Source organism: Corvus hawaiiensis, chromosome 15, assembly GCF_020740725.1.
Source record: "Corvus hawaiiensis isolate bCorHaw1 chromosome 15, bCorHaw1.pri.cur, whole genome shotgun sequence".
NCBI lineage: Eukaryota > Metazoa > Chordata > Aves > Passeriformes > Corvidae > Corvus > Corvus hawaiiensis.
The window spans coordinates 18,382,362-18,403,497 of record NC_063227.1 but is presented as its reverse complement, the minus strand read 5'-3'; the positions used below and the strand labels follow the sequence as shown (position 1 = coordinate 18,403,497).

The 21,136-nt window shown below is 54.5% G+C and overlaps 2 protein-coding genes across 3 annotated transcripts in view; both read right to left on the bottom strand.

Moving 5' to 3' along the window:
- LOC125333588 (protocadherin alpha-C2-like) overlaps positions 1-10,609 on the bottom strand; it is a 91,874-nt gene extending 81,265 nt beyond the window's left edge. The window contains exon 1 of one of the 2 annotated variants that reach the window (XM_048319570.1): positions 7,904-10,609. In XM_048319570.1, the coding sequence (XP_048175527.1) occupies positions 7,904-10,384 (2,481 nt within the window). In that variant the 5' untranslated portion in view covers positions 10,385-10,609. The remainder of the gene's footprint in view (positions 1-7,903) is intronic. The other variant, XM_048319569.1, reaches the window with a different exon arrangement.
- A 3,989-nt stretch (positions 10,610-14,598) lies between these two features.
- LOC125333590 (protocadherin alpha-13-like) lies at positions 14,599-19,295 on the bottom strand. Its single transcript, XM_048319572.1, has one exon. The coding sequence runs from the start codon at positions 17,657-17,659 to the stop codon at positions 15,104-15,106; it is 2,556 nt and encodes an 851-aa protein (XP_048175529.1). The 5' UTR covers positions 17,660-19,295; the 3' UTR covers positions 14,599-15,103.
- Between the last annotated feature and the right edge of the window lie 1,841 nt (positions 19,296-21,136).

Below are 21,136 nucleotides of genomic sequence, written 5' to 3'. Positions count from 1 at the left end.
GGGAACCGAACAGAAGCCAAATCCTCTCCTGCCCCAAACGATCGGCACTAAGAGACCCCACATCGCCCTTAATCATAACCCAAAGAAACGAGTCGCTTCCCACACCTGGACAACCAGCAAATGCTGTTTCTCCGTCTTCTACAGAGATCGTTAAATCTGTTTATAAGCTTAAAATAGAAGTTTTGCCTTTAGAAAATCGTGGTTCCATCACATCCATGTGAATAAAGGAAAGAAGTGACAGTTCTACAGCGCTGGGGTAAACCTTGCTACTCTCAAGTGAAGGTGGTTCACACATAGTTAAGTGATGATGACCCACTCCCCTTCAGCACACGACTCCCGTTCCCGATCAAAGGAGACTAAATAAACAATCCCCAGCAAATACACAAAGAACTCAAACGTAAAGCCGGTACCAAGGGATCTAAGAGAAGAAAAGAGAAAATAATGGGATTTTCAATTCAAATTTTCATTCAAATGCTTTTCTATGGCTCCACGAGAGATAACCCCTTCCTACGATACTTTCCGAAAAGGACATGAAGTTTTCAAATTTCGTTGCTGTTTTCGGTACACCTATAAGAACCATCCTCGTAGTTTTGGAAATAACGACTTATCATTTAAGTTCTTCAGTCCGTGTCCTTCCTCTAGAGAGCTCTATCAGCTCAAAACCCAACCAAGTGTACGCTGTCAAAATAAAAACACCGCGTTTGCAGACATCACTGTGTCTTAAAAATATGGGGGTTAACCAGATGAATTGAATGCATAACACGAAATTATATGAGTACTGTTTGTTCTTACTACCGCGGCAGCTTTACACACTTCGCTTTTAAACTATAGAGTAAATTAAATGAGATAGAAAAGATCTTCTCTTTTTCCTTTAAAAATTGCTTTAATTTTCTGACACTGAACAAGAAACACTGAACATGACCCTAATGTCTTATCTCAAAGAGTGCTTTGAAGCCGGCCGAGATGAGAACCGAGTCAATTCAGTGCCATCAGCGCATGGACAAGATCAGCTTAAAAATAATTTTGAAAACAACCTGGTAATTAAACCATCGCTCCCCGCGCCGGGAAATCGATGAAGAAACTACTGTGGAAACTGTGTTCTATTGGTTTTTTCTGCTCTACTGCTGGGAGAGCCAAAAGCTTTCAACCTACCATCCCTGAACTATTGAACACCACACATAGAAATATTCCGTTATAATTTTCCCTTAACCAATTTCCTGCCTCTCTCCACTCCTACCAAGTTTGGACTCTTCTTTCCACAGCGCACTTCTGTACAGATGGGATAAAAGAGACGCCACATCACTGCAAAGAATGAGATCAGGTCGTGGGAATGGCCGATGAGCACCCCCTCCCTGAAACAGTTCTAAATTTGTTCACAAAGCATCCTGGATTTTACTTAATTCCACCCCCACACAGGCACACATTTTCCAGATGGACTTCCAGAGACAGAACAACACTCACAACCACCACCAAAATTTCATCCGCTCAGTCCACCCCATAATTATCAACTCATGCATTTCACCTTCTCAAGAGTGGCGAGTCCCACCAATCAGAAAGCTGCTAAATCAAAAAACCAACGAGTGTCTCGGCGCAAATGAACACATCAAATCAGGCGTAAACACACCTGGTTCAAAGATAGAATTACATTCATCTTGAGGGAGGTATTAAACTACTGAATAACGCACAGGTTGAAAGGCGCCTAAAACAGGAAAATAAAATATCCCCTAACACCTAGGATTGTAATTTGACGACTAGTCGGCATTAAAAAAATAATAATAATAACGAGGAAAAAAGAAAAAAAAAGACATGGAAATTTTGAGAAGCATCCACGTACTGAGACAATGAAATTTCAAAATATGAACACGCATGTCTAAAGCAGATCACTACGTCTACATCCACCACACTACAACGCTAGGAATTCATCCTAAAACTCATGCCACAGTAAAGGTGTTTTAACCCATCGAAGATCCATGTATTACATAAATAGTACGACGGAAGAGACAGAAATTAAAACAAAAGTTTTCGAAGACTCTTACCAGGCTTGAAGCAAGAGGGGAGAGAGATGGCCCCTTTCCAGCAGAACCGTTTTCTGCAGCGGGGCCGGGCGGCGGCGGAGGGAAGTTGGGGCTGAAAACCATGAGGTCGCTCTTGCCCGCGCCGTCCGCCACGCACAGGCTCCGGCTGTGGCGCTGCGAGTACGACCAGCTGCCCACTTCGCTGGCGCACACGAGCGTCGTGGGCCCGGGCCCCGACAGCACGGCCGCCCGCGGCGCCCAGCGCGACGCCCCGTACAGCACCACGGCCAGCAGGAACAGGCTCGACACCGCGCAGATGGCCACCACCAGCCACACGTTCGTCGCCGCACTCGCCGCACCAGCGCCCATCTCCGCGCCCGCCGCCGACCGCGACGACGACGACGACGATCCCGCGGCCGCGGCCAGCGCCGCCTCGGCGGCCTCCACCAGCGACACGCTGAGCGTGGCCGTGGCCGAGCGCGCCGGCTCGCCGTGGTCGCGCACCACGATCAGCAGCCGCTGGCGAGGGCCGTCCGCCTCCTCCAGCGCCCGCGCCGTGCTCACCTCGCCGCTGTAGAGCCCCACGCGGAACGGGCCCTTGCCCCGCGGCTCCCACAGCTCGTAGCGCAGCCACGCGTTGTAGCCCGAGTCGGCGTCCACGGCGCGGATCTTCGCCACCACCTGCCCCGCCGGCGCCCCCCACGCCGCCCACGCCCACAGCGTGCCCGACACCGACACCGAGCCCGCCGCCGCCGCCTCGCCCGCCACGCCGCCCGCCTCCGGCGCCGAGCCCGCAGGCGGCAGCAGCGCCGGCGCGTTGTCGTTCTCGTCCAGCACGAACAGCTGCACCGTGGCGTTGCCGCACAGCGGCGGCTCGCCCGCGTCCACCGCACGCACCTCGAACTGCAGCACCTGCAGCTCCTCGTAGTCCAAGGGCTGCAGCGCCCACAGACGCCCGCTCTCCGCGTCCACCGACACGTAGCTCGACGCCGGACGCCACCCGCCGCCCACGCCGCCCTCCCACACCGAGTAGCTCACGCGCCCGTTGCCCGCCTCGTCCGGGTCCCGCGCCCACAGCCGCGCCAGCTCCGCGCCCGCCGCGTTGTTCTCCCGCGCCAGCACCGTGTACACGGCCTGCGCGAACGCCGGCGCGTTGTCGTTCACGTCCGACACCGCCACCCGCAGCCCGCGCCTGCCGCGCAGCGCCGGCGCCCCGCCGTCCTCCGCACGCACCTCCACCTCGTACTCCGACACCCGCTCCCGGTCCAGCGCCTCGCGCAGCACCAGCGAGTACGAGCCCGCGAACGTCGCCTCCAGACCGAACGGCGACGCCGGCCACACCCAGCACCGCACGCGACCGTTCGCCCCCGAGTCCCGGTCCGACACGCTCAGCAGGGCCACCACCGTCCCCACCGACGCGTCCTCCGGCACCGGCACCGACAGCGACGTCACCCACACCTCCGGCGCGTTGTCGTTCACGTCCAGCACCTCCACCAGCACCTTGCAGTGACCCGACAGCGGGGGGGAGCCTTTGTCTCTTGCTTCTACAGGGATCTCGTAACTATCTATTTCTTCATAGTCTAACTTGCCTTGAAGACTGATTTCTCCTTTGTTTTCATCGATAGTGAACATTTCTTTAACTTTTGTACTGACATGTCTACTAAATAAATATATAATATCGCTATTGATCCCTTCGTCAGGATCTGTGGCACTAAGCGTGACTAACAGAGTCCCGAGCTCTGAACCCTCTAAGATTTTAACTTTATACACTGACTGGTTGAACTGGGGCGCGTTGTCGTTTGCATCCAGCACCGAGATCACCAGCTCCATGGTGCCCGTCAGAGACGGCCGGCCCCCGTCACTCGCCGTCAGCACCAACCGGTGAACGGGAATCGTCTCGCGGTCCAAAGCTTTCGTTAAAATAAGACCTAAAGATGCGCTCTTGTCATTATTCCCCTGATGGTCGAGACTGAAATACTCGCTGGGGCTGAGTGTATAGGAGAGCTGCGCGTTCGCTCCGATATCCGCATCCGACGCGCCCTCCAGCGGGAAACGAGACCCCGGCAGAGATGACTCCGCGATGTTAAGGGCTTCCTCGTTCACGCGGAAGACGGGGGCATTGTCGTTGATGTCGGTGACCTCCAGCTGCACATGGAAGACGCGCAGCGGCCGCTCCACCAGCACCTCCAGCCGCAGCGCGCACGGCGCGCTCTTGCCGCACAGCTCCTCCCGGTCGAGCCGCGAGCTCACCAGCAGCGCGCCGCTCGCCCCGCTCACCTCCACGCTCGCCCGCCGGCCCTGCGCCACCAGCCGCAGCCGCCGCGCCTCCGCCTCGCCCGCCTCCAGGCCCAGGTCCTGCGCCAGACGGCCCACCACCGTGCCGGCCTTGGCTTCCTCCGGCACCGAGTACCGCACCTGCCCGCCCGACAGCGCCCAGGCCGCCTGCAGCACCAGCACCCGCACCACCGCACAACAACGCTCCCCCATCGCTATCGCCTCTGGCCCCGCACAGGTCCCTGCCCGGCTCCCCGCCGCCGCCCGGACTGTCGCCTTAAGGGTTCCGTGGCAGGAGCGGGACGCCGCTCCGCTTTCTCGGCGCCCCGCCCGGGCCGGTCCACCGCATCCTTCCTCCCGCTGACGGCACCGTGACCGCGAGTCGGGGAGGAGCTGCCGCACTCCCGTGTCTCACGGCGCCTTCGCGGCCAACAGCGGCATCTGGTGTCCGGCCGCGGCTCCTTCCGTGAGCAGCCGCTCGCAGCCCTCCTCCCGCCGCCGCAGCGGCTCCGTGCGGGGATGGACTTGCCGTGGCTCCGCCCGCTCGGCCGACGCGCTCCGCGATTTCCCTTCCGAACATTGCCTTCCTCCGCAGCGGTAATAGTTGGTTCTTTTGTCTCCTCCCCTTCTCCTCCTCTTTTCCTTCTCCTCTCCTCTTCCTTTTCTCCTTCCTTAAGGCACTTTAATTGAGAAGTACACTTGCCAAAATGTACATAATAATTGAACGCCTGTATTAATCCAGGAATCATACCTAGGAGTATCTTCACTGCATAAAGCCTACCCCACTTCTCATCTCCGGACTTTATCTTCCCGTATTCCTGAGGAGCCATAACTCAATTCCCTCATTTATGTTTTCTTCTTGAAGATATTTCAGCTCTTTCCTCTACAGAAGAAGACTATATCCTCGATCTTCCATCTGCAGAAAGTACTCAGGTCTTCGGAAGACACAGATTCACATGTAATATATTTGGGTCTAGTCCAGGAATGCTAGAAACTAACAGAAATTGCTTACCTTTTCATGGCTTCGTGACAGGGATGTAGCTGAGCAATCCCACACACTCTCCTTGGATTTTGTAGAGTAAATAATACAGTAAACCCATCACGTTACAAAGAGTACCTGTGTCTGTCCATAGCAGGACTGTTTTGCCTTCTGAAGTATAGTTCCAACCGAGTAAAGCATCAGCACATACCAATTCCAAAGAGTTTTAACTCCATCAGTGACTCCCTAACTCGATATTCTAAACATAACCAGAAATTAACAGGGCAGAAATCAACTCACAAGGGTGAAATAGCTCAGGGAACCTGAACTCTCTCATCTTTACGTATCAGTAAAGTATTTCTCATAAGTTTTATCCCCCACGTGTAGCTGCACAATGAAGATCGAGGTCTTGGTTATCATTTTTAGGCAGGTAGGCACTCACAGTATGGCAAAACAATGTGCCCATTACCGATGGAGATAGGCTGCTGCAGGACACAGCACAGTCATCCAGCCATGACACAACTGAAGACAAGACAAGAGGTTTGCACCACTGTTCTGGCAAGCCACAGTTCATTTTGTAACATGTTCCCAGGCTCCCACCTCATCTACTGACATAAATACATCAGAGCCTCTTCTCTGCACAGCTACAGCATTTTCTGCTACCCTGCCATGTAGGCCAGGCAGTAGCACAAATCGGATGATTTCACACAGTAGTGAGTTGCTGGCTCTACCATAGGAAGAATTAATTATGCACCCCGAGGTAAAATAATGGAACATACCAAATGCTAAAAAAGTCCATGTAGGTGCCTCAGTAGATAATTTTTAACTACACCTGTTGCTATTCTAACAGCTATCTTGATTTATTTCTAGGTATCCGTTGTCAGGCCCATGTTCAAGGATCACTCTTCAAAATTTCAGGGAGCAGGACTGAGAAAGCAAACAGGGTTTTTCCCATCCTCTCAAATCCCAGCTGTATTGCCAGTATTTCTGTGTCCATTTCTACGAAGGCAGAAACAAATGAAACCTGAAGCTTCACAGCATTCTCTCGAAGTAAAATTGACCTTAAGAGACTACAAGGCAGTGAACCACAGTGATGGCAAGAGGCACAGATCCTGAATTATTTGCATTATTTGGCAGCATGGCTTTCACTCACAATTGCCAACACATCTCCTGACAAAGACAAGCTAAATCACTCTGTGTGGAAATCGGGACTTTCAAGCGTCATCCATGTTCATATTCACATGATCATCATAAGGAAAGCACAAATTGAAACAAAAAAAAATCAGTTTATTTTTTAAAGTATTCTCAGGGAAGGGAATAATAAAATTAAATTAAGTAAACACAAATAAATTAATGTTAAAACCCCACAACATCCTAGAAATACAACGCCTACAACTGCTGGGTACATGGAACTACCCAAGTCAGAAACCAAACTGAGGTGCTTCTACAAATACATTAATCCATGAAAACCAAGTCCTCTACCAATATGTCTTTCTTGGTCTAGCACTATGGCTGCACATTTTGACATCTACTTTGGTTCGTGTTCTTCTGCAATTAAGTACCTTACATTAGAAAGTGCATTTAAATCATACTTAGAAGGGGGAAACATGAAATGCATCTGTCTTTTTCATGTCCTTAGTAATTCTGTAGTACCTCACAAACTAATATATGCCATACAAGGTGAAGAGGCAAGAACGTTACATGATTTCTGTTTCAGAGGTGAATCAAAAAGGAGGTCAGACTTCTGAGTAAGAAAAGACAGGAAAACAGCAACTTACAGCAGTCAAAAGCAAGAAATTCATTAGAACTGCCCCACCTGTACGACAGGGAAATGTAGGCAAGTGAAGATACTCCCTTCAAAATGAAAGTAGACTGGAAGAGGCACTCAGAGTTGTGATTAACTACACAGATGACAGGAAAACCAGACCTAATGACACCAGCAAGGTAAGGTAAACACTGCAGACAGGCAGAGACCTTTATCAGGAATTGTTCCATTTAATAACTCATGAGGGGATCCAGAAAGTCATGGACAGTGATGTACCAAAGATTACAGGAGATATCACCCTATGGAGCAGAGTTGAAATACAGGTCTGCTGAAAAGAACTGCAGAAAGAATTGATGACTCTGAAGACCTAGTCAGGAAAATGGCAAAATATTTTCAATGCAGGGGACTACAAGGCTGAGTAGACAAGAAAAGAGATGAGGCTTCAGGACAGAATGTGACTGAGTCTGAAACAGCCACTGAAGGTTCTAAAATTACGTAATAGAGAACAAAGTGACATATATATAAACTCCATCCTCAGTGGCAAGCAAAACGGAATGACTCGCAACATGCTGCAAGACAAAAATATTCCATTCAACTTTCCAGAAATACAGAGTGCACCAAGATACAAGTATTTTGTAGAGCTCCCGTCCTTAATACAGTAAGAAGAGAGAAGATAACACTGACATAAAAAATCGTCAGCGGTGACCATTAAAGACCATGAAAATGAGGAATAATGCAACCAGCAGTCAAAGGGTAAAGGGACACGAAGCACGGACCGCCCCCGCACCGCGAGGGCGGAGCCCGGTTTTAAACAGCAACTGCCCAGGGGAGGATCAGAAGGGGCAGACCGAGAAAGGAAGAGCCACTGACCGTGTCCAGGAGAGCGGAGGGCTCCGGCTGCGTGTCCTTGGCCGCGGGGCCGGGCGGCGGCGGAGGGAAGTTGGGGCTGAAAACCATGAGGTCGCTCTTGCCCGCGCCGTCCGCCACGCACAGGCTCCGGCTGTGGCGCTGCGAGTACGACCAGCTGCCCACTTCGCTGGCGCACACGAGCGTCGTGGGCCCGGGCCCCGACAGCACGGCCGCCCGCGGCGCCCAGCGCGACGCCCCGTACAGCACCACGGCCAGCAGGAACAGGCTCGACACCGCGCAGATGGCCACCACCAGCCACACGTTCGTCGCCGCACTCGCCGCACCAGCGCCCATCTCCGCGCCCGCCGCCGACCGCGACGACGACGACGACGATCCCGCGGCCGCGGCCAGCGCCGCCTCAGCGGCCTCCACCAGCGACACGCTGAGCGTGGCCGTGGCCGAGCGCGCCGGCTCGCCGTGGTCGCGCACCACGATCAGCAGCCGCTGGCGAGGGCCGTCCGCCTCCTCCAGCGCCCGCGCCGTGCTCACCTCGCCGCTGTAGAGCCCCACGCGGAACGGGCCCTTGCCCCGCGGCTCCCACAGCTCGTAGCGCAGCCACGCGTTGTAGCCCGAGTCGGCGTCCACGGCGCGGATCTTCGCCACCACCTGCCCCGCCGGCGCCCCCCACGCCGCCCACGCCCACAGCGTGCCCGACACCGACACCGAGCCCGCCGCCGCCGCCGCCGCCGCCGCCGCCGCCGCCGCCGCCTCGCCCGCCACGCCGCCCGCCTCCGGCGCCGAGCCCGCAGGCGGCAGCAGCGCCGGCGCGTTGTCGTTCTCGTCCAGCACGAACAGCTGCACCGTGGCGTTGCCGCACAGCGGCGGCTCGCCCGCGTCCACCGCACGCACCTCGAACTGCAGCACCTGCAGCTCCTCGTAGTCCAAGGGCTGCAGCGCCCACAGACGCCCGCTCTCCGCGTCCACCGACACGTAGCTCGACGCCGGACGCCACCCGCCGCCCACGCCGCCCTCCCACACCGAGTAGCTCACGCGCCCGTTGCCCGCCTCGTCCGGGTCCCGCGCCCACAGCCGCGCCAGCTCCGCGCCCGCCGCGTTGTTCTCCCGCGCCAGCACCGTGTACACGGCCTGCGCGAACGCCGGCGCGTTGTCGTTCACGTCCGACACCGCCACCCGCAGCCCGCGCCTGCCGCGCAGCGCCGGCGCCCCGCCGTCCTCCGCACGCACCTCCACCTCGTACTCCGACACCCGCTCCCGGTCCAGCGCCTCGCGCAGCACCAGCGAGTACGAGCCCGCGAACGTCGCCTCCAGACCGAACGGCGACGCCGGCCACACCCAGCACCGCACGCGACCGTTCGCCCCCGAGTCCCGGTCCGACACGCTCAGCAGGGCCACCACCGTCCCCACCGACGCGTCCTCCGGCACCGGCACCGACAGCGACGTCACCCACACCTCCGGCGCGTTGTCGTTCACATCCAGCACCTCCAGTTCCACGCTGCAGTGACCTGACAGCGGGGGTGTCCCTTTATCTGTCGCTTCGATTTGCAGTTCGTGTAAACGAACATTTTCGAAGTCCAAAGTACCCGTCAGTCTGATCTCGCCCGTCTTGGTGTCAATGGTAAAGAGTTCTTTGTTACCGATAGGAATCGAACTCAAGATGCTGTAAGAAAACTCCTTATTGCTGCCTTCGTCCGGATCCGTGGCATTCACACGCACTACGAGCGTCCGCAACTCAGCGCTCTCCAGTAGCCGCACTTTATACACGGACTCGTTGAACTGGGGCGCGTTGTCGTTTGCATCCAGCACCGAGATCACCAGCTCCATGGTGCCCGTCAGAGACGGCCGGCCCCCGTCACTCGCCGTCAGCACCAACCGGTGAACGGGAATCGTCTCGCGGTCCAACGACTTTGCGAGCACCAGAAACAGAGACTTCCTGTTTTCATCAGAGGATTTAACATCCAGGGTAAAATGCTCGCTGGGGCTGAGTGTATAGGAGAGCTGCGCGTTCGCTCCGATATCCGCATCCGACGCGCCCTCCAGCGGGAAACGAGACCCCGGCAGAGTGGTGAATTCCGCGATGCTGAGGTTTTTCCGGGCGGCGGGGAAGATGGGGGCATTGTCGTTGATGTCGGTGACCTCCAGCTGCACATGGAAGACGCGCAGCGGCCGCTCCACCAGCACCTCCAGCCGCAGCGCGCACGGCGCGCTCTTGCCGCACAGCTCCTCCCGGTCGAGCCGCGAGCTCACCAGCAGCGCGCCGCTCGCCCCGCTCACCTCCACGCTCGCCCGCCGGCCCTGCGCCACCAGCCGCAGCCGCCGCGCCTCCGCCTCGCCCGCCTCCAGGCCCAGGTCCTGCGCCAGACGGCCCACCACCGTGCCGGCCTTGGCTTCCTCCGGCACCGAGTACCGCACCTGCCCGCCCGACAGCGCCCAGGCCGCCTGCAGCACCAGCACCCGCACCACCGCACAACAACGCTCCCCCATCGCCGCCGCCGCCTGTGCCGCTCTGGCTGCCGGCCCCGGCACGGGCCCCGCACGGCTCCCCGCCGCCGCCCGGACGCACCGGCTCTGCTGCCCGGCCCGCGCCGCCCCCCCGCGCTCACAGCCGGGCTCTCCGCCGCACCGGGGCGGAGCCGCCGAGACGCCGTTCCTGAGCCTGCAGCGACACCGTGCGCTGCTCCGCCGCCTCACACGCTCCGCCACAGCGCCCGCGCCTCTGCTCCGTCATGGCCATCTCCTCTGCCGTCCGTTGCTCCCCTGACACTCCTTCATTTTTTTTCTTTGGGCCTTTTCCATTGTTCTCTTCTTCATCTCTTCTGGTGACTCGCGAGTCGCCTCCGGAGCCTCACTGCTGACAGAACAAGTCGGATTTACCAAGTCTCCGGCGCCACCATCAGCTCCCGAGTGCGTAATATTCTAATCGAGGCAGTCACTGTTGGGAACCAAGTCCGACCGGCAATTAGAGGTAAGGTCGCTGCATACTGCTCGTTTTCTCTGCCGTTTTCTTTCTCTTTTTGTCATCTCCCATTCTTAATTACCTCCTTGTGTCATTCCTTCAGAGCATCTTCTCTCCGTTTTTCTTTCTCTTCTCTTTTTTCTTATTTTCTTTTTCTCCTTTCTCTCCTTCCACCCTTTCTGTATACAGTGGTAGTGTCAGTGACATGCCATTTATGGATACTCCCTTTCCCTTTCCTTTTTCTACTGCTGCCTGCCTGCCTGCCTTCCTTCCTTCCTTCCTTCCTTCTCTTCACTGTCCTTATGCACACACATACTCTCTTCTCTCTTTGCTTCTTCTTCATCTCCTTGATCAATGTATTTTTCCATATGATTACATCACCCTCCTCCATGAAGCACGCACATGCCAGACAAACTTCAATGAGCATGAACAACCCAGGGGAATCTTCTTCAGGAACTCAAAGCCATCACAGCCCAGCACTCCAATCCTTCTAGAACGCTGAAAAAAATATGGAGCAACCACAGTTCCCAAACACTCTTCATATACCTCGATGAAGAATTATTCTTCAAGCCTCATTTGCCACCTGCGTAATGAGTGTAAAGTTCTGGCTTCAGATTTCAGGCAGGCCAGCACAGTCAGAAACGTACAGCAAGAACATCCATCCCCAGGGGCATTACTCCCCGTGGAATGCCTCTGCGTAGCCTGATCCACAGGGCAAAGGCAACAAAGTCATGTTATCTGTGTCATTTTCTCTGAGAACACATCCCCGACTCCCAACACATCCACTCTGAGAAATGTGTTAGGGTTCCTCCTTCATCCGTGCTTCCTGCCGTTTGCTCATACTGTGTCTGGAAGCAGCAAGATAGGAATGAGAGGAGGCAGTGGTGCTCTGCTGGTCCAATAAAGGACTCATAGAACATTTCAAACTGGAAGGCACCCATAGCGATCATCAAGTCCGATTCCAAATCCGGGCACATTCGGTCAATCCAAAATGAAGATACCATGACTAAAGACGTATAAAGGTACAATTGTCTTTCAGACTCATCTTTAGGTAGCAGCAACTTACCTGAAGCATCCCTGGCTCCTTCTTCAGGAAAGAGATACTTTCAATGGAAGTGGTTCTGAAGCACGTTTTCTTGTAATGTTATCAGAGATTTCTGGGGGAGATGAATAGGGGAAAACGACCCACATTCTGCAAAAGCCTCTAAATCACTGAACAGAGCGCTAATGCTCCCTCATGCACTTTTATCACACGCAAACTCAGAGAGATCCTGCAAATCTAAGGACACTCTCCCAACGTCAACGTCAGCTTAGAAGACTGGAAAATCCATCCCTCATACTGACGGTCAGCTGCTGGAAACTCTGCTACCTGACAGCTGCCAAGACTCAGCAGTTTGCATCTCATCCACTGTTACCAACGCATTGCCAATGCAAAAGAAGAAAAAAAAAGATAGAACTTTTTAGTAAAAAGAGAAGAAAATTAGAAGGTCCCATTCCACCATATCAAAATGCCAGGTTTGGCAGCTTCTTGATTATGGACAGAACTTTTTCCACTGCCTATCAAGACAAGAGCAGAGATGTAAACAAGGAGAGCTTCAGAGAAGGTTGACCAAGCAAGACTGATATTTGGAAAAGCTGCTGTTTCACCAACGCTGTGTTTTCAAAAGCAAGTGATCCAAGTTGTGTATGGTAGATGTCTTCATATCCGGCAGGAACAGCATGGAGAATACAAAGGATACACAGGACTTCAGAAGGACCTGAGAGGATCCCAGGCAAACAACCCCAAGTGACAGGTGTCTTCACAAGGTTTTCCACTGGAATCCTCTATACCAAGCTCGGGGAAAGGAATCTCCAGCTAAGCAGCTGGAGCTTTTCTTCCCCAATGATACTGCTTATGCCACACAGCATCTCAATCTCCTCAGTGAAGAAACTTCCCCACTCAAAGTCACCCTCCCCGTGACAGAGGGCCCAAGCAATACTCCATGCCGCTTGGAAGATTCCAGCTGCAGCAGCCAAACTGCCCCACCAAAACAGCATGGCCCAGCAATAAAACCCACTCTGAGCACGACCCAGGCCTTTGCACATCCCCACCTTCCCCCACAACTGGCACAAAGAATTTATGAAGGGATGCAAAGCCACAGAACGTCTGTCAGGCTCTGTGAAATTCACCCGGAATGTTCTGTGCTTTTTCAGCAATCTCAGATGGAAACACCACAGAACTACACATTTAGAGATGTTTAAAATTCTGTGATCAGAGTGACAGCTGTGATCCTGGTCCAGATTCATTTTGTTTTGAGAGAACCACACCAAATGCTGAAGCACAAGCACAGTCACAATATAAACTGTGGGGGAGAATTTCTATGATATAACATCAGAGCTGGGCTGCTCTGGAAGGTTTGGTGTGGCCATGCAGGTATCAGGGTTAAGCATGGCAAGGGGACACCCCATTTCTACTGAGGCTGACCCTGCAAGTACTCAAGTAGGAGAAATAAGGCACACACGGATTATACCCCCCTCCTCATCACATCCTCTTATGAATCCCACTTGACAAGCAGCAAGGAACCATCATGGCAAAATCAACAGATGAGGAAGCTACTACAGATGTCCACCCCTACACAAGGACTCCAACAAGATGAAGTGCTATCCTCACACAATGCTTTTCTCCAAATAAGAGGGAAGTGGTTCATCAAACAATATTCAGCATTGCATTTCTGCTTACCAACATCTTTGGTACAGTAATGGTGTATCAGCACAAATCTCTTTCTGTTGTGGGAGATCTTCATAATCTCAAAGGACTTCATGGCCATTTCAATATCACACAGCATCTCAAGATCCAAAAGGCCTCCAGCTCCAGAACCTTAGACCCTTGGAAATGATCCCAGGCAGAAATACTCTGCGCCCATCCTGCCTCACAGTTTTTTCCAGGCATCCTTCATTGCTCACTCTGGGACATGAGTTCTCAAGACAACCACATCATCACTCACTCTTGTCATCAGACATGGCCTTCCCAATGAATCCCACCTTCCTTGGACAAGTCTTCCCTCTGCTCAAGGTCACATCAAGAAATATCTGGGCCTTACTCTGTCGCTGCCACACTCACTTTCATAAACAGGCTACAGTTTCCTTCCACTTCACCTTTTGTGAACCCCTTCATCAATGAGAGCACCACAGAAAAACGTACAGATGTACCATATACACAGGGTCCAGCAGACTCTGCTGCTGACCTGTCATGTTTTGCAATGCTTCAGCTATCTCAGATGGAAATGGGGAAAACTGGGGAGCAATACTCTTTCTAAAGGCGATGTTGGGGCAGCTCTGAATCACAATGGCATTGATTTCATGCTCTAAGAGTGAAACCAAAATCTTGATAAGCGGGAAGATTTAGGTTTTGTTGGGGAATTATGCTTCCCTCTGGGGTTTGTTTGTTTGGGCTTTCCATTTTTTTCTTTTTCTGTTCAGAAAGTATTTCCTGGGCTCTTGAAATTATATGATTTTTAATACTTATTGTGATAGAACATCAAAAGAGGCCAGCATATTTCATGCCATTTCTATGGCCGAGAATACAAATCCACAATGGAGAGGCAGAGCATCCCAAGGACAAGAAAACTGAATTCTAACACTTACCTTGGGTCACACTCCTCTGCCTAAACAGGTAATAAGTAGAGCCAAAAGATGCAGGGGAAAAGATGATAGTAAAATTCCATACTGCTTTTTCCTACTTTCTTAATGAGTGTGATGATAGAACCTAAATGCAGAATTGTTATTTCCACAGGGAGCCAAAAATCTGAAGTCCCGAGTGTAATTTTGTGTCACATCTCTTGCAATGAAAATGAAAGAGGATAGTGCTCAATAATAATCCAGACCTAATACCAATATGGTCAGAAGCCAGCAAAGGCATTAAGTCAATACATAGTGATTGGGGGACTGTCGCCACCACAGTGTCTCTTGTATTCCTGCACCAAGCTCACACTGAAACCCTACATGGCAGCAAGCAAGAAAGTTGCCTGCAAAGCTGGCACCTCGGGGCACCCCTCATTGTAATCAGCAGTAATTTAATTCTCGAGTACAACTCCTGCCCAACGCAGCAACACTCAGCTGCGGATGGTAAGTGATCTGGGGTGCCATAATAATCTTATTTCGGCTTCCACACACCAAGAAATTGCCAGGAAGGACACGGCGGTGGATGGAAAGGTCCCTTTAATATCCTTCAACACCCACTGCCCTCAGGCTGCGGGGGCGGAGCCCAGCTACAAGTAGCAACTACACAGGGGTGGCAGACAATAGGCAGAGGAGAAAAGAGGCGGCGGACGAAAGGGTGAGAGCAAGGGAGGGCCACTGACCGTGTCCAGGAGAGCGGAGGGCTCCGGCTGCGTGTCCTTGGCCGCGGGGCCGGGCGGCGGCGGAGGGAAGTTGGGGCTGAAAACCATGAGGTCGCTCTTGCCCGCGCCGTCCGCCACGCACAGGCTCCGGCTGTGGCGCTGCGAGTACGACCAGCTGCCCACTTCGCTGGCGCACACGAGCGTCGTGGGCCCGGGCCCCGACAGCACGGCCGCCCGCGGCGCCCAGCGCGACGCCCCGTACAGCACCACGGCCAGCAGGAACAGGCTCGACACCGCGCAGATGGCCACCACCAGCCACACGTTCGTCGCCGCACTCGCCGCACCAGCGCCCATCTCCGCGCCCGCCGCCGACCGCGACGACGACGACGACGATCCCGCGGCCGCGGCCAGCGCCGCCTCGGCGGCCTCCACCAGCGACACGCTGAGCGTGGCCGTGGCCGAGCGCGCCGGCTCGCCGTGGTCGCGCACCACGATCAGCAGCCGCTGGCGAGGGCCGTCCGCCTCCTCCAGCGCCCGCGCCGTGCTCACCTCGCCGCTGTAGAGCCCCACGCGGAACAGGCCCTTGCCCCGCGGCTCCCACAGCTCGTAGCGCAGCCACGCGTTGTAGCCCGAGTCGGCGTCCACGGCGCGGATCTTCGCCACCACCTGCCCCGCCGGCGCCCCCCACGCCGCCCACGCCCACAGCGTGCCCGACACCGACACCGAGCCCGCCGCCGTCGCCGCCGCCGCCGCCTCGCCCGCCACGCCGCCCGCCTCCGGCGCCGAGCCCGCAGGCGGCAGCAGCGCCGGCGCGTTGTCGTTCTCGTCCAGCACGAACAGCTGCACCGTGGCGTTGCCGCACAGCGGCGGCTCGCCCGCGTCCACCGCACGCACCTCGAACTGCAGCACCTGCAGCTCCTCGTAGTCCAAGGGCTGCAGCGCCCACAGACGCCCGCTCTCCGCGTCCACCGACACGTAGCTCGACGCCGGACGCCACCCGCCGCCCACGCCGCCCTCCCACACCGAGTAGCTCACGCGCCCGTTGCCCGCCTCGTCCGGGTCCCGCGCCCACAGCCGCGCCAGCTCCGCGCCCGCCGCGTTGTTCTCCCGCGCCAGCACCGTGTACACGGCCTGCGCGAACGCCGGCGCGTTGTCGTTCACGTCCGACACCGCCACCCGCAGCCCGCGCCTGCCGCGCAGCGCCGGCGCCCCGCCGTCCTCCGCACGCACCTCCACCTCGTACTCCGACACCCGCTCCCGGTCCAGCGCCTCGCGCAGCACCAGCGAGTACGAGCCCGCGAACGTCGCCTCCAGACCGAACGGCGACGCCGGCCACACCCAGCACCGCACGCGACCGTTCGCCCCCGAGTCCCGGTCCGACACGCTCAGCAGGGCCACCACCGTCCCCACCGACGCGTCCTCCGGCACCGGCACCGACAGCGACGTCACCCACACCTCCGGTGCGTTGTCGTTCACGTCCAGCACCTCCAGCACCACCTTGCAGTGACCCAGCAGCGGCGGTGTCCCCTTATCTTTTGCCTTTACATTTAGGTCGTATAGATTAAATGTCTCGAAGTCTAGCTCGCCCGTCAGTCGGATCTCCCCAGAGTTCTCATCAATGCTGAAAACATCTGAGGCAGAGGGAGGAACAACAGTATCGATTTCATAAATTACTTCTCCATATATTCCCAAGTCCGGATCCGTGGCATTCACACGCGCCACAAGCGTTCGTTGTAATGCGTCCTCGGGCAAAACTACATTATACACTGACTGGTTGAACTGGGGTGCATTGTCATTCACGTCCAGCACCGAGATCACCAGCTCCATGGTGCCCGTCAGAGACGGCCGGCCCCCGTCACTCGCCGTCAGCACCAACCGGTGAACGGGAATCGTCTCGCGGTCCAAAGATCTCGTGAGTAGCAGAAACAGGGACTTACTGCGAGAGTTACTATTTTCTTCCTCTATTCTGAAGTGCTCGCTAGGGCTGAGTGTATAGGAGAGCTGCGCGTTCGCTCCGATATCCGCATCCAACGCGCCCTCCAGCGGGAAACGAGACCCGGTAGGGGAGTTCTCCGATAAACTGAGGTTTTTCCGGGCGGCGGGGAAGATGGGGGCATTGTCGTTGATGTCGGTGACCTCCAGCTGCACATGGAAGACGCGCAGCGGCCGCTCCACCAGCACCTCCAGCCGCAGCGCGCACGGCGCGCTCTTGCCGCACAGCTCCTCCCGGTCGAGCCGCGAGCTCACCAGCAGCGCGCCGCTCGCCCCGCTCACCTCCACGCTCGCCCGCCGGCCCTGCGCCACCAGCCGCAGCCGCCGCGCCTCCGCCTCGCCCGCCTCCAGGCCCAGGTCCTGCGCCAGACGGCCCACCACCGTGCCGGCCTTGGCTTCCTCCGGCACCGAGTACCGCACCTGCCCGCCCGACAGCGCCCAGGCCGCCTGCAGCACCAGCACCCGCACCACCGCACAACAACGCTCCCCCATCGCCGCCGCCGCCTGTGCCGCTCTGGCTGCCGGCCCCGGCACGGGCCCCGCACGGCTCCCCGCCGCCGCCCGGACGCACCGGCTCTGCTGCCCGGCCCGCGCCGCCCCCCCGCGCTCACAGCCGGGCTCTCCGCCGCACCGGGGCGGAGCCGCCGAGACGCCGTTCCTGAGCCTGCAGCGACACCGTGCGCTGCTCCGCCGCCTCACACGCTCCGCCACAGCGCCCGCGCCTCTGCTCCGTCATGGCCATCTCCTCTGCCGTCCGTTGCTCCCCTGACACTCCTTCATTTTTTTTCTTTGGGCCTTTTCCATTGTTCTCTTCTTCATCTCTTCTGGTGACTCGCGAGTCGCCTCCGGAGCCTCACTGCTGACAGAACAAGTCGGATTTACCAAGTCTCCGGCGCCACCATCAGCTCCCGAGTGCGTAATATTCTAATCGAGGCAGTCACTGTTGGGAACCAAGTCCGACCGGCAATTAGAGGTAAGGTCGCTGCATACTGCTCGTTTTCTCTGCCGTTTTCTTTCTCTTTTTGTCATCTCCCATTCTTAATTACCTCCTTGTGTCATTCCTTCAGAGCATCTTCTCTCCGTTTTTCTTTCTCTTCTCTTTTTTCTTATTTTCTTTTTCTCCTTTCTCTCCTTCCACCCTTTCTGTATACAGTGGTAGTGTCAGTGACATGCCATTTATGGATACTCCCTTTCCCTTTCCTTTTTCTACTGCTGCCTGCCTGCCTGCCTGCCTTCCTTCCTTCCTTCCTTCCTTCTCTTCACTGTCCTTATGCACACACATACTCTCTTCTCTCTTTGCTTCTTCTTCATCTCCTTGATCAATGTATTTTTCCATATGATTACATCACCCTCCCCCATGAAGCACGCACATGCCAGACAAACTTCAATGAGCATGAACAACCCAGGGGAATCTTCTTCAGGAACTCAAAGCCATCACAGCCCAGCACTCCAATCCTTCTAGAACGCTGAAAAAAATATGGAGCAACCACAGTTCCCAAACACTCTTCATATACCTCGATGAAGAATTATTCTTCAAGCCTCATTTGCCACCTGCGTAATGAGTGTAAAGTTCTGGCTTCAGATTTCAGGCAGGCCAGCACAGTCAGAAACGTACAGCAAGAACATCCATCCCCAGGGGCATTACTCCCCGTGGAATGCCTCTGCGTAGCCTGATCCACAGGGCAAAGGCAACAAAGTCATGTTATCTGTGTCATTTTCTCTGAGAACACATCCCCGACTCCCAACACATCCACTCTGAGAAATGTGTTAGGGTTCCTCCTTCATCCGTGCTTCCTGCCGTTTGCTCATACTGTGTCTGGAAGCAGCAAGATAGGAATGAGAGGAGGCAGTGGTGCTCTGCTGGTCCAATAAAGGACTCATAGAACATTTCAAACTGGAAGGCACCCATAGCGATCATCAAGTCCGATTCCAAATCCGGGCACATTCGGTCAATCCAAAATGAAGATACCATGACTAAAGACGTATAAAGGTACAATTGTCTTTCAGACTCATCTTTAGGTAGCAGCAACTTACCTGAAGCATCCCTGGCTCCTTCTTCAGGAAAGAGATACTTTCAATGGAAGTGGTTCTGAAGCACGTTTTCTTGTAATGTTATCAGAGATTTCTGGGGGAGATGAATAGGGGAAAATGACCCACATTCTGCAAAAGCCTCTAAATCACTGAACAGAGCGCTAATGCTCCCTCATGCACTTTTATCACACGCAAACTCAGAGAGATCCTGCAAATCTAAGGACACTCTCCCAACGTCAACGTCAGCTTAGAAGACTGGAAAATCCATCCCTCATACTGACGGTCAGCTGCTGGAAACTCTGCTACCTGACAGCTGCCAAGACTCAGCAGTTTGCATCTCATCCACTGTTACCAACGCATTGCCAATGCAAAAGAAGAAAAAAAAAGATAGAACTTTTTAGTAAAAAGAGAAGAAAATTAGAAGGTCCCATTCCACCATATCAAAATGCCAGGTTTGGCAGCTTCTTGATTATGGACAGAACTTTTTCCACTGCCTATCAAGACAAGAGCAGAGATGTAAACAAGGAGAGCTTCAGAGAAGGTTGACCAAGCAAGACTGATATTTGGAAAAGCTGCTGTTTCACCAACGCTGTGTTTTCAAAAGCAAGTGATCCAAGTTGTGTATGGTAGATGTCTTCATATCCGGCAGGAACAGCATGGAGAATACAAAGGATACACAGGACTTCAGAAGGACCTGAGAGGATCCCAGGCAAACAACCCCAAGTGACAGGTGTCTTCACAAGGTTTTCCACTGGAATCCTCTATACCAAGCTCGGGGAAAGGAATCTCCAGCTAAGCAGCTGGAGCTTTTCTTCCCCAATGATACTGCTTATGCCACACAGCATCTCAATCTCCTCAGTGAAGAAACTTCCCCACTCAAAGTCACCCTCCCCGTGACAGAGGGCCCAAGCAATACTCCATGCCGCTTGGAAGATTCCAGCTGCAGCAGCCAAACTGCCCCACCAAAACAGCATGGCCCAGCAATAAAACCCACTCTGAGCACGACCCAGGCCTTTGCACATCCCCACCTTCCCCCACAACTGGCACAAAGAATTTATGAAGGGATGCAAAGCCACAGAACGTCTGTCAGGCTCTGTGAAATTCACCCGGAATGTTCTGTGCTTTTTCAGCAATCTCAGATGGAAACACCACAGAACTACACATTTAGAGATGTTTAAAATTCTGTGATCAGAGTGACAGCTGTGATCCTGGTCCAGATTCATTTTGTTTTGAGAGAACCACACCAAATGCTGAAGCACAAGCACAGTCACAATATAAACTGTGGGGGAGAATTTCTATGATATAACATCAGAGCTGGGCTGCTCTGGAAGGTTTGGTGTGGCCATGCAGGTATCAGGGTTAAGCATGGCAAGGGGACACCCCATTTCTACTGAGGCTGACCCTGCAAGTACTCAAGTAGGAGAAATAAGGCACACACGGATTATACCCCCCTCCTCATCACATCCTCTTATGAATCCCACTTGACAAGCAGCAAGGAACCATCATGGCAAAATCAACAGATGAGGAAGCTACTACAGATGTCCACCCCTACACAAGGACTCCAACAAGATGAAGTGCTATCCTCACACAATGCTTTTCTCCAAATAAGAGGGAAGTGGTTCATCAAACAATATTCAGCATTGCATTTCTGCTTACCAACATCTTTGGTACAGTAATGGTGTATCAGCACAAATCTCTTTCTGTTGTGGGAGATCTTCATAATCTCAAAGGACTTCATGGCCATTTCAATATCACACAGCATCTCAAGATCCAAAAGGCCTCCAGCTCCAGAACCTTAGACCCTTGGAAATGATCCCAGGCAGAAATACTCTGCGCCCATCCTGCCTCACAGTTTTTTCCAGGCATCCTTCATTGCTCACTCTGGGACATGAGTTCTCAAGACAACCACATCATCACTCACTCTTGTCATCAGACATG